Source organism: Sarcophilus harrisii, chromosome 3 (genome assembly GCF_902635505.1).
Source record: "Sarcophilus harrisii chromosome 3, mSarHar1.11, whole genome shotgun sequence".
NCBI classification, from domain to species: domain Eukaryota; kingdom Metazoa; phylum Chordata; class Mammalia; order Dasyuromorphia; family Dasyuridae; genus Sarcophilus; species Sarcophilus harrisii.
Genome location: NC_045428.1, coordinates 578,752,135 through 578,765,710, shown reverse-complemented (window position 1 = coordinate 578,765,710; position 13,576 = coordinate 578,752,135). Strand labels below are relative to the sequence as shown.

Sequence of the window (13,576 nt, the reverse complement as noted above, 5' to 3'; positions counted from 1 at the left end):
TTACAGATAGGGAAACTGAGGCAGATGAGGCTCAGTGACTCGGCCAGGGTCACCCAGCTAAGCTGAGTGTGAATTCAGGCTTCCAGAGCTCTGCCCACTGCACCAGCTTGCTGCTCTCACCATTTTGCTGGCTGGCAAACTCTCATTCCAGATTTCCAGGGCTGAACAGACGAGTCTGCCCCCAAGGAATCACAAATGTTAACTGAGGAATCCCCTGACCTGGGTCCCCCAATCTCGGAGTCTGCCTGGGCGACTGGGACCACGGGGGGCACTACAGTGCCCAGAGCGCCAGCCCATGGTCAAGAAGCCTAGTCCCAGCAGGATCTCTGCCAAGAACAGCCTCGATGGGCTCACGGTCAATTATTTTGCAATAATTCACCCACGGCCACATGATCACTCATCTGGAAGCCCTGAGCTCCCAGGGCTGTCATGAGGATGTTTTTTGTGAGCTTGTAGCACAGAGCCTGGCACCTGGGAAACGCTACCTAAGTGTGGGCTGCTAGGAGGAGGAGGGAGGAGTATTATTAGCGGAAATGAAGAAGGCACTTCCAAAGTGGAGACACTCTGTGCTTTGTGACTCCTGCTGTACTCAGAGACAGGACATTTGGAGTGTGAAGGAAGGAAAAGAATATTTAGGCAATAAGTCATAAACTAATAAAAATGGAATCTGCCCCAAAGTGATCACTGGATATTAAAGTATTTTATCTTAACAAAAAAATACAAGCAATTTGACAAATGAACAGGGATATTCCTTCAGGTTATTATTGTTTATTAAATTATAGGATCATTGCAAAACGATCCTTGAAATTTCAAGTCTTCTCTTTCATCCATTAATCAAGTCGAACTAACCTAAAATCGGCCTATTAGTCTTAAGATAATGAAAACAAAACTGCAGAGCATAACAGGGTATCTGACTGCTGAAGAGTAATAAAAAATAGACAATAAAAATTAAAAATAAAAAGTTTTCCATTAATGCACATGACTTAGTTGTTTCTAAAACATTTTTACCCTTGTGAAATCCATTGCACAAAATCCACAGAGATCTATGTTTCCATGTGAATCCTGGTTATTGCTTCGCATTTGAGTCTCAGTGATGAGACTGTATTGGGCAGAAAAGGTGTAAGTAAACACAAATCTATCTTGGATTTGCCATTTTTAAAATGTCACTTCTGATTTGCTAACAGCACATGCTGCAAGATGAAGATGGCTAGCCAACACAGCCAAGATGGAGCTGCCTAATCAGAATTGGGAAACTGTTCTACACTGGCCCTGGGAAATCATCCCAGGCTCCTTCCTGCCCCTCAGCTAATCGGGCTGGTGGATCTTCTTTCAGAATGCCTTTCACATTGAATCCTCTGCTTCAATTTCACCAGGATCTCAGCATCATGGATTCAGAGCTCCAAGGGGACCTCAAGACAAGAAGTCTGCCCAACATCTCCCCAAAAAGAAAGCAGAGTGCAGGGGACTGGAAGCCAGTTTCTGTAACACCAACCCTGAGGTCTTTGAGGGGAGGGACTGTTTGGGAGTTTGTTGGGTTTTGAGGGACTCTGCTTTTTACTTTGCTCTTTAGCAGTGTCTGCAGAGGTGCTTTATAAATGCTTGCTCCCTGATTACTTGAGCGCCTACTAGAGAAATTAAACATCTTCCCTATTTGTCTCCTGCCTTCCAATCCATGTTGCATTTGACTCCAGATGAATCTGGCTTAAATACCCCTTTCATCCTCTTCAAAAACCTGTGTCTCTCCATCGCCCATAGGACAAATACGAACTTTGAAAGAAGAAATTAAAGGTCATTCATTCATAATCTAGTTCCAAGCCACATTCTAGCCTCATTCCCTGCTACCTCTTTTTTACAAAAGTCATCTCTGGTCATCCGGATCTATATCTTGCCACTGGCTCTGGAGGAGAAAGTGAAGCTGTTGATTTTGCACAATCCTCCCTCACTTAAAACCGATTAATTTCTAAGGCACAGCACGAACTCCCTGATATATCATGGTCCTCTTTGAGAATGGAAGACCATAATTTGAAACACAAGGTTTTGCAAAGGTGAGTGCTGAAAACTATCTTTGCATATACTTGGAAAAATAAAGTACTATTTAAAAAACAGATAGCAAATGGAGGGGCAACAACAACTCTGAACGCACATCACGGTTTCCTACCCCACTGTCCCTGGCAAAGTGACCTCTACTGCCCTTCTCACCACCTAATCCCATCAGTCCATCACAGCCCACCTTCAGAAGTTGCTCCCAAATCAAGTGGCACTCCCAAATCAAGTGCCCCTCCGGGATCACCCCTTCTAGAAGAGAACTCCTTCCTCTGAGCTCCTAGTCTAACTGCAAACAGAAGTTCCCTGAGGGTAGGTTTTTAATCTTAGCATCCCGGGAGATGGCCAGCACAAAGAGGGAGCACCAAATAGGCTTGTGAAATGACTAACTACCATTTTTAGGCCACTCAAACATACATTTAACACATGCCGGCTGCCAATATACAAGGCATTAACTGTGATAAAAAGATGAAAAAGACTCAAGATAAATAAGATTCTAGCTCTTAAGGAGCTTAAAAACTGGTGGGTACAACAAGACATCAAGCATTTTTTAAGCATCTAAGAAAAACAGCAATAACAACAGCTAACATTTATAATAGCACCTACCGTGCACTGAGCTCAGTGCTTTACAAATATTGTCTCATTTGATCTTTACAGCAACCCTAACGAGTACATTATTCTCCCCATTTTACAGTTGAGGAAACTGAGGCAAACAGAAGTTAAGTTAAATGTTCAATATTTAGAGTTAAAAAGCTAGTAACTATCTAAGGCCACATTTGAACTCAGGCTTTCTTAACTCCAAGCCTGGTGCTCTATGCAGTGTGCCACCCAAACGCCCTTAATATGGCAGCCAGATGGCACAGTAGACAGAGTGCTAGGCTTTGAATTCTAAAGCTTTAAGTCTGAATCCTATCTTGGGCTTTTAGTGCTGTGTGACTCTGGGTAAGATACGTTAGCTGTTTCAGTGTCAGTTTCTTTATCTGTATAATAGGGATAATAGCATCTGCCTCTTAGGGTTGTTTGAGAATCAAATGAGATACTTGTAAAGTGCTACACAAATCTTAAAGGATATAGAAATGGTAGCTGTTATGTATGTAGAGAACATATAAAAAGAACATATTATTAATATGTTAATTACAATGTTTTCTGTTGTTCACTCATTTTCAGTCATGACCCCATTTGGGATTTTCTCCACAGAAACACTGGAAGGGTCTGCCATTTCCTTCTTCAGCTCATTTTGCAGATGAGGAAACGGAGGCAAACAGGATGAAGTGACTTGTCCAAGGTCACACAGTTAATATTTTGCCATATCATTTTACAGATGAGGAAACTGAGGCAAACTGGACTACGGGACTTGCTCAGGGTCACACAGCTAATGAGCCTCTGAGGCCAGACTGAACTCAGGAAGAGGAGGCTGCTTGACTCCAAGCCTAATACTCTATCCATTGTGCTGCTTAGTTTCCCTAATTATAATATAGTATATTACACACACAATGTCATTATATTGCATGTAACATATGTAATCTATAAATTAATGATAATATAGACTATATGTATCACTAGAGACAATAATATGTATGTATGTGTATTATATATGTCTATATATAATATGTATTATATATGTCTATATATAATACACATATATCCTCATACATATACATCATATTCACAGACATGCACATACACTTTGGGAAATACAGGGATAAGTAAGACACAGAACTTGTCTTCCAGGAGTTTATAATTTAGCAATACAATTACATAAATTATAAATTACAGGGAAATAGAATGATCTAAGGTGGCTTAAGGGTTCAAAAGACAAAGGGCTGATTTCTGGACAGGAGACTAAAGAACAGTCCCCAGGAGCAGATAGCACCTGAGCCAGCCCTTGAAGCAGGCTTGGAAAGCCTAACAGCAGCAGATATCCAGGATGCCAACAGAAAAAGGGTGGCATTGCAGGGAGCAATGCCCTCCAAGGCACAAAGCATAGCAGCAGAACCTGCAGAACAGGAAGTATGTTGTGGGCACCATTGGAGGGATCAGACCCCAAAGGCAGATGAGGAGACTGTCCTTCTAAAGTCAAACTAAAGGGTTTGGACTTTTTGTGGCAGACAATGGGGAGCCACTGAAGGTTCCTAAGCATCATCGGAGTGGGGTATTAGGAGAATCAGTCTGACCGGATGGCTGGCAGGGGAGTGAGATAAAAGGTAGGAAGAGAGGCTCTTTCCACCTACAACCTCACAGTGTTCAGTACCTTTTTCTTGCAAAGGTCCTCACGTACACCCCACAGCCCAATAAGTCTGAAGTCCTTTAGTGGGTAGAGTTCAGACCTTCTACATCTTCTATGTCTACTTTCCCACCACGTGCCAACCAAGCGCCACCACAGAGTGCACAAGGTGGCCCAGGTAAAGCAGCAAGATGCTCTAAGGAAAGGAGAGGAGACAAGATGTTCCAGCAAGGCAAACCGCTACCATCACGCTGACTACCATCTCGCCTCAGAGCCTGACGAAGAGGACAGCCTCGGGTCCCAAAGCCAAGATCTTTGGGAAGAGTGCTGGCTCCCAGACCGCTGGCCTTGCTTCCAGTTTGGGTCCCACAAGCACTGTGGAGGAGGAGCCCACTTTCCCTCATCTCCACTGAGCAGGTAAGCCCAAGAGCCCTGCCACTGGCAGTGCCCCCCAGCCCACTGTTCCTGCCTCTCACCCAGCCACCATCCCAGAGAGCCCAAAAGGGAGCTTTCTGCACATGCTGGCGGCCCAGCTTTCTCAGCATCCACATCTACTGAGATCCTACAAAACAAAAATTTTACTGCCAGAGTCAAATGGTTCAACATGAGAAATGGATCTGATTACCAACAGAAATATATAAAAGATCTATTTTTATCTCCTTTATCCCTGCACCTCAAGGACTATAAGAAACCTTTCCGTCCATCTGACTTGCAGAAGAAAAAGCTCTGAATTGTCTCTCCTACTAAAATGTGAGCTCCTGGAGAGCCAGGGCTGTCTGTCTTGCACTTATTTCTCTTTATATCCATACCCTTCCCCATCCCCGCCCCCCCCCAAGCTTTTTAGCACACAGCTCTGCACATACTTAATAAATGTGACTCCATCCATCCATCCATTCATGCTCCTCACATGACCTAACACATAAAAAGTACTCATTGCTTTGAGTGAATTGTTACGATCAGGCAACTATGATTAGTGGCCAGGGACAGTTTCAATGAGTCTGAAGATGGACCCATTCCTGGAGCAGTTTTCTACAGCTCGTTTCTGGAGCCACACTTCTCCTTGGGGACTCACAAGCATTTAACACAAGCCCAGAATAAGGATCTCCTAATCTACGAGAGACCATAATGCCTTCTCTACATGATGTTTGGAGTTCTGTTTCATAGGAACAATCGTCCCCAGATGCTAAGAAAGCATAATGTGCCATCAATGGCCATGGGAGAGAGTGGTTGGAAGGCAATGTGTATTTCTCACATGTCATATTCCTAGGGGCTAAGTCCAGGACCATGAAACTTGCTCCTAGTTTATGAATTCATTTCTCTCTTTGTTCTAATGGCAAGTTATCCCATTAAAAATGCTCTGCTTCGTGTCTTCCTTACTCAGCACAATACTAAGTACCTTATAGGTACTCAAGGAATAATCACTGATTGATCTTTTCTTCACAATTAATTAAGATATGAAATTGTCTAGATGCTTATGCATGACATCGCTAGATTTATTTGCACTCTGGAAAGGGTTTTTTGGTGTGTTTTAAAATATGCTTATTGTAAAAAGATTCTATTTAACAAGGAAGAAAAAAATCCTGCAATGCGCAATTCTTTCTGAAACATTAACAATCATCTGACATTTATCTTAAATCAAAGATTTTTCCAAATACAAAATATTCCCAGTAGTTAAGGCTTTACCATCATTCTGTCAATAAAAAAAGATATTTAGAGCTCAGTAGTACCACTGTAATAAAATACAACACCTTGAAAGTTCGGATTTGTTTTCTGAAGGGAGATCTTAAGAAATTAGAAAAGATTTACAGAAATTGACCAAATCTGCTCAAAGCCCCAGAAGAGAGCCTCTTCATAATGGTTCATTTCAGCTCAAACTTTCAAGAGGGCCTCCAAATCCCAAAAGCCAACATGGTAATCTCAAGGAACCAGGTGTACAAAGTTTCTTGATAAAATGAAAGTTTTCCTCATTCTGACACACAAAGTTCCAGTTTCATGAGCTTACAAAATAAATAAATACCAACAGCAGAAAAGAGACCATTTCAGTGAAAGAAAAGTTACAAGGTCTGTTTATACAAACAAATGGTGTCTAAGATGAACTGGCAGGAGTCAGAAATGGTCCAGGGGGGAGAGACCAGCTTTGAATTGAAAATTTCTTGCAAGAAAACAAAAGTTCCCCTCTGAGCCAGCAAAGTTGCCAGGTTGCCCTTATCATCAATTTCAGCAGGAACATGGAAGCCAGATTGGCTCTGGTTGCCTTCAATGATACATGTGATGGTCTTGACCGATGGTCTTGACTGTCCCTAGCAGTGTATGACAGATGAGCACACATGGTACTCCTCAGCAAGTAGAAGAGGAGTTCTCAAATTCTCCATCTCCTAACAGCGGATGATTTATACCATTAAATACCAATTCACAAGTCAGTCAAATTGTAGTAAGTATCCAAATGGCACTGAGCTAGTTTGGGAACCAAGAAATCCATAAGCAAATATTCATTTGCACAACTAATGCTTTGGCCTTGGCTAGTCCCTGCCCAGCCCAGTGCAGAATATGGTTATCAGTGTTTCTTGTGGATAACACAAGCAACAGTTCCCTTTAAGCTGCAAGGTACTAAGCAAACATAAGAAGATCTTCCTATTATTTCAAATGGCTTTAGTATATGAGCCCCAAGTGAGGTCAAGGGGGTCTCCGATCTATGTCACAAAGAGCCAGCCTCCCCCAAAGCACAAATTATCACGCCAAAACAGGGTGAGGAACAAATGTAACGCAAGACAGGCTTCATTCTACACATACACATCTGGATGCTCATGAAAAATCCTATATGCACAAAAGGATCGTACTATTCACAAAGGAGAGAAAACTCTCTGTTCTTTGTTTTTTCTCAACATGGCAGGACAAGGCATGCCATAAGCAAATTTCCTATAGGGGAAAATGCAAAGAGAAGTGAACAAGGGCACAGGTAATTCTAAGAGAAATGAGAAGCAAAAAACTCCTTTCTAACCCAGCAAGGGCATCGCTGTATTTAAAAAACAATTCTTGAAATGCTATGTGGCAACTGGAAGAAAGAGAAAAACTCTCTCAGCCACTGGTTTTAAATAACATTCTGTCATTTTCTTGAACTTTCTGCCTAATGAGAAATATTTATACAGGACAGAAAAGGCCTAAGTAGCAACAGGATTCCCTCTAAAAGAATCAGTTGCATAAGGGATAGGAATTAGATTCCTGGTTATTCCCTTGAACTAAGCCAAATAGCCTTAAAATGTCCTTTGCAAATATGGTGCCGCTCCAAAGCTTCCCCTTCATTCATTTAGCAATTTAATTTCCTTTTAAAATGAAAAGTGTTCATGACATATCAAAATAACTGTTAAAATTAGGGCCAGTCTGAGCCGAATAAAGGATCTAGTCTTGGGAGAACAGCATCCATCCTACATTCCTGTCATAATGGAGAACCAATGGACCGAAAGCTCTCAGGGGCCTCTGCTTTGAGCTTGTGATGTTGCTATATTTCAAAGCTCTGAGTCCTTTAATAACTACCTCCTTTAAATGCTGAATCAAGGCCTGGAACAAAAGTGTTTTACTTCTGCTATATGAAAGGCCCAAAACACTTCATCAATGGCCTTCTTCCCCATCTTCAGCAATATTAGCCTGAGCCCACTTTTCCCAGCAGGGCTCCAAGGCACGTTCCCTCTAAGAAGACTGGGAAACTCTTCCAGTCCTCGGGACTCTGTCTATAAAAGCAGGGGCCCAAGATGACACCATACCTCCCTCAAGCGGTCATGACCGAGGAGCTCCAGAAGTTCCTCCTCGAACTTCTCAAGAGATGGATACAGGTTGAAGAGCAGATTGTCCAAATACCACGTGGCAGACTTCTGGAGGCGAGGCTTCCGCAGTGCATCATCTGAACAGGGAGAGAGTGTGGTATGTGGATGGATCATCAATCCAAGACTGAAGAAGAGTCAAAAAGCTGCTTTCATCCCGCAGGCTGGGGACACTCCCAGAAAACTGGGGATATGTTCTGGACACTCAGAGAGTAAGCAACAGACCAAGCACCCACACCAGACCCCAAGTCACGGTTCACCCTCCTTCCAGACTGAAGTCCTAACTGATGAAACAAGCACAGGCTTCAGTCACAATCCGAGTCTCCTCCAGGAACAAATTTTACAATTCAGTAATTCAAAGAACATGGATCACAAAACCCAAAACAACATCTGTTGCTCTTCAGCTTAGTTCTCCTTTATCACTTAGAATCCTCTCCAGCAAGAAGAATTGGCCAACAGTACCATCAATCACTTTACTGACTTTACTTTGGACCATTTGGAAATCCACATAGAACCCACTCACTTATTCGTGCACACATTAAGCTAACAAACCAGAAACACCGTTACCACGATGAAAATGAAGGAAATCGAGAAAGTCTGGGGTAGAGAACTTGTTACAAAAAAGTAATAAAAACTTGGATAAGTAAGAAGGCAATAAGGCTGATGTGTTTTGGCATAATCATATTAATATAGTGTTATCCTATATAGAATATGAATGATTATAATATAAATTAATTATACTATAAATTAACATCATAGAATAAATAGCTGTTGTTATTATTTACCAGACCTCAGGGATTTACCAGGGATATCCAATCTTTGTAAGACTGGAAAATGGGGAAAAGGGGATTTGAACCCCAGATCCTTCTGATTCTCAGCCTGAGTTTCCCTCATTATCCCTGGTCATTTCCCTAAATAACAGCTGACAGCTTAACACTGAACATCTGCAGGTAATTTATAGATATCCTCTCAATGGCTAACTGTGAGATAGGTACTACATGTATTGTCACTTCTATAGTACAGGTTAAGTATATGTGTTGTCCTCTCCATAATACAGGTACAGAAACTTGGTGAGGTCAAGTGAGTGGCCTAAAAATACACAGCTAATAACTGCCAGGCAGAATTTGAATCCAGATCATTCTGCCTCATGTCTAGTCTCCTATGCACTGAGCCATGCTTCCTCTCCAACTACGTCTCCCAGCAGCTAAACCTGTTGGAAGAGATTTGAAAATTGTATAATGGGGTGGAAAAGTTCTGACAATCCTAATTGTTCTGGGACTGCTCTCACTTCTCCCCTTACCCAGTCTTCCCTGAGTTGGTTATAACAACTGAAATGTTATGCATTAGGCAGGCCTGTGATAATGTGTTAATAAAAGTCCATTCCAAAGCATAAAGAAGACTGACTGATTTGTCAGAACTGAAGAAAATAAGGGAAGGAATATGCAAAGCCTTCCCTACATAAAGGCTTAAGCCACGAGATTTGAGGGAGTGACAGAATCGTACAAAGAAGTTAGACAAAAATTCACAGATGTTCACACCCAAACAAGCCTTGGTTCCAGGCCACATCCAAGCCACAGTGACTTTGCTGGAGACTACAAAGCTAATAAACATTGTACTCCAACAAATTCAGGGCCGGTAGACCTGGAGGTAGCAGAGTTTGACAAGATATGTGGGAAAGAACACTATCTCCTGTGGCAACTCCAACAGGGATAAATCAGATTTCCTGCAGAAGTTAAACAACAGTGCCACCTAATTGTTCCCAGAGCCTCACACAGTTTGTTAATAAAGGATTTCACAAAGATGAGAATGGGAAAGAAAATTCCAGCTCTTCCAAATGTTCTAAATGGACAATAGGTAAGGGCATGCACATTCCAAATGCACTGTTAACTCCAATGTAGAAAAGATAAAATGGAGGTGAACCCAAAGCAAAGTATCAAGGAAGGCCTGGGAGACCAAAAAGGGATGGACTTCAGTCCACACAAGATTAGTAGCATTTTTCCCATCCATGCTGTATTCTAACACGACCTTACGGATTCAGTCACTAAGCCAGGAAGTCACCAAAGAAAAAGAGGCAGTAACTATAAGGGAATATTTCATGAGAAAGTTAATCTTGGATGCAGGCACTAGGGAGGACTTCCATTTTCATTAAGATCTTAAAGATACATTTTAATTTTTTTTAATTTAATTTTTTAAAATTTAATTTAATTAAGCACTTGCTTAAATTCCATGAAAAAGTCAAATGCTAAGAGAAATCTGCAGAAAGTTCGCCATCATTTTCTGCTGATGCAGAATGTGCTGTGGAATAAGCTCTCACCCCAAACACATCCTGAAAAGATGTTTGCCTCTCTTCATGCTTCTGTAGTATTAGGAAGAGCAAGAAGTGGGTACAAATTGACAAGCAGGGATATGAGACTCATCATTTAAGTGACCCAGAAGCAATGAACAAGACAGTGAGCTCCAGTGAAGAAAAAATATCATTTTCCTGAGGGTGAAGAATTCATCTGGGAGAAGACTACTCTGGTCTTTCATTCAAAAATCAGTTTTGCAGAAAATCAGCCATGACACAGAGCCAGGAAGATCACAAAATTACACATTTTTCTCACCAACTTTATAAAAAAGATTCAAATTACCAAAAACAAGCTGACATCAAGGGCTTTTTCAACAAAACAAGTTTCAGGGTCTCTCCCAAGGTCAATACTGAGTTTGCTAGAAGGAAATTTTGTGAAAGAATTTAGAACAGCTACAATTGGCTCCAACTTCTTAAAGAAATCTGATCAACCAAATCATTCTCTCAAACTCCTTCTAAATTCTATGTAGTTTCCTTGTAAAATCTGCAGAAAATACAAAGCTAGCATGCTGGGTGCAGTGTCATGATCCTGAAAGATCTCAAAAAGTAGAGCACAACTCTAAATCTCAGAAGAGGAAAGGATAAACAAAGTCTTAGCCTTGAGTTTACAAAACAGGCTTCAAAGGGACAATCTGGGGACAGCTAAGGGAGAAAGAAGGTTATCTAAAAGAGATCTGGGGGTTCTAATGGAGTGCATATTCAAAATGAATCAAGATTCAATAAAGGCAATGCAGCGTTGGGCTGCATTTAGAGGAAGAATCTTCAAAAACACAGAGGTGACAGTCCTGTTTACTCTGCCCCCAAATGGACTACATGCTGTGTTCAGTACGTTTTAAGAAGGGCATCAATAAGCTGAAAAAGGTCTAGAAAAGGACAATCTGATGGTGATGCATCACAAGTTTATGCCATAGGCACATGAGCTGGAGGAAATGGAGATGTTGGAAGAGCCAAAGAGGATCCTCAAAGGATAACATGACCATCATCTTCCTGTTTTTGAAGGGCTGCCACATCGAAGAGGGATTCCACCTGCTCTGCTTAGAGTCAAAAAGCAGAAACAGGATAATAAGTGGACATTGAAAAAAGACAAATGTAAGTTTAATAGTGAGGAGGAAAAGAACCCTCCTTTGAGCTCCCCAAGAGAAGGGACTGCTTTGGGAGACAGTGGATTCCCCCTTAAGCAAGGTCCTGACAATCACATTACTTATTGAAGTATTCTTTTCTGTTGATGGGCTGACCTCCATGATAGCTTAGATCCATCCTAGCTCTGAAATCCCTGATTCTCAAGACCAGGTCTTTCTGACTTCCCACTCAGCACTCTATGTATTGTGCCAATCCTAGCTGCCAGGAAGACATGAATGTGAGGCAAAAGGATCCAGACTTTTTCTTATAGGCCACAGGGAACCACTGGCTGTTAAGCAAACTGCCCAAACTTCCACAGAGCATTCAACTTGAAATTTGTTTTACATACTGTAGGGCTCTCTCTTTAAATTACATGTCAAAAGAAGGAAGCTTTTGACTTTTTTAAATTCATTAACATTAATGTACTATAATAAAAGGTAACACAATGAACCAAGATCTTTCTTTTCTTTCTTTCTTTTTTTTTGGGGGGGGGGGCTATAAAGCAACTCAAAGAAATAATATTAGAGGTCTCCAGCTCATTTGACAGATGAGGAAACTGAGACAGAGTGAAGTGACTTGCCCAGGGTCACACAGCTAGGCCAGATTTAAAACTCAGGTCTTTTTCACTCTGTGCCCAGAACTCTATGTACTGTGCCAATCCTAGCTGCCAATCCTATTTGCCATAGAGACATGAACGTCGGGCAGAAGGGTCCAGATTTCCCTCATAGGCCACAGGGAGCCACTGGCTGATCAGCAAGCTGGCCAAACTGCCACAAAACAGTCAATTTGAAATCTGTTTTACACACTGTAGGCCTCTCTCTTTGAATTATGCATCAGGAAAAGGAAACTCTTAACTGTTTAAATTCAAAATATTAATGCACTGTGAGGAAAGGTAACATAATGAATGAAGATTTTTTTTTTTTTTTTGGTGACAAAGCAACCCAAAGAAATAGTATCAGAAAGAAGCCCTAAAGTTTATTTTCCCTAAGTCTCTAAATACATGTATATAAAACTGCAACTATTCTAAAAGGACCTTTTTCATTTCCAACCTGAATCATTTTGAGACATGTATGGCCATTAAACCCATCTCAGTAACTTCACCCCTTTTAGCACCAATCTAAAAGGAAGAATGCACTCTCCATGGAGTGTGCTGAGAAGTGCCTTCCTCACCGGGCTCGCCCATCATCCCGAAAATTGTCTTACTGACTCAGTCTTCCAATCTTCCCACCTGCGCAATCTCTCACAGCTTACAAGCACAGTCATGCATCCTGTAATTCAGTGGCTCTGCCAGTCACCCTTTAGTAAGCATTTCTTACATGAGGACCATGAACTCGTGGTATTCGTGTCCGTGCTGTCTCCTTCAGGGGACCATGGGCTGTCAAGGACCACATCTCTCCACTTATTTCATTAACTGTACAGTGCCACCAGAAAAAAACGAGAGTTCTGAGGACACAGAAGGTAGTAGGCTGTCCAAAGTGTTCCCCATAAAAGACAAGACTATTTCTCCAGTCTCACTTCTTTCCGTGTTTCATTTATCCCAAGATTACCACATAAAATAAAATAACCTGAATGTTATGTGAAGCAGTAACAGAATCCACAAAGGTGTCTGTTGGACAACAATAAATGTTGTCTCATAAAACATGACCAAAAAGTTCCTGAATCAAGAACTATAAGGAAGACTATGTTAAATCGGTGGTCCAAGAATGGGGTCTACTACGGAGTTTAACTGAGCTGTAATCTTTCCAGGCTAGGGTAACTAATACTTCCAGGAACTCTAGTGAAGTTATTTTTGATGCTGTTGGGTTGTTTGCTGTTTTTTAAATGAAAAAGAATTACTTAATATGAGAACTCCAATCTGACACAAACTTCTGGCTACATTAGAAAAAGATGACTAAATTATGTATATTTGCTTATGAAGGGGAAAAAGAGTGGTGACTCTAATGAACAGACTGGTTTTTAAGAGTCCATTTGATGGGTCGCTGTCTCGTTTCTGGTACAGAAGGTCAAAGTTACTAAAATGGAGCACTT

The 13,576-nt window shown here is 41.4% G+C and overlaps 1 protein-coding gene across 2 annotated transcripts in view; it reads right to left on the bottom strand.

The window, feature by feature from the left end:
- Positions 1–13,576, bottom strand: part of NPHP4 (nephrocystin 4) — a 147,234-nt gene that overhangs the window by 100,402 nt on the left and 33,256 nt on the right. For both annotated transcript variants that reach the window (XM_031963761.1, XM_031963762.1), the window contains one exon: positions 8,026–8,162. In XM_031963761.1, coding sequence (XP_031819621.1) covers positions 8,026–8,162 — 137 coding nt within the window. The remainder of the gene's footprint in view (positions 1–8,025; positions 8,163–13,576) is intronic.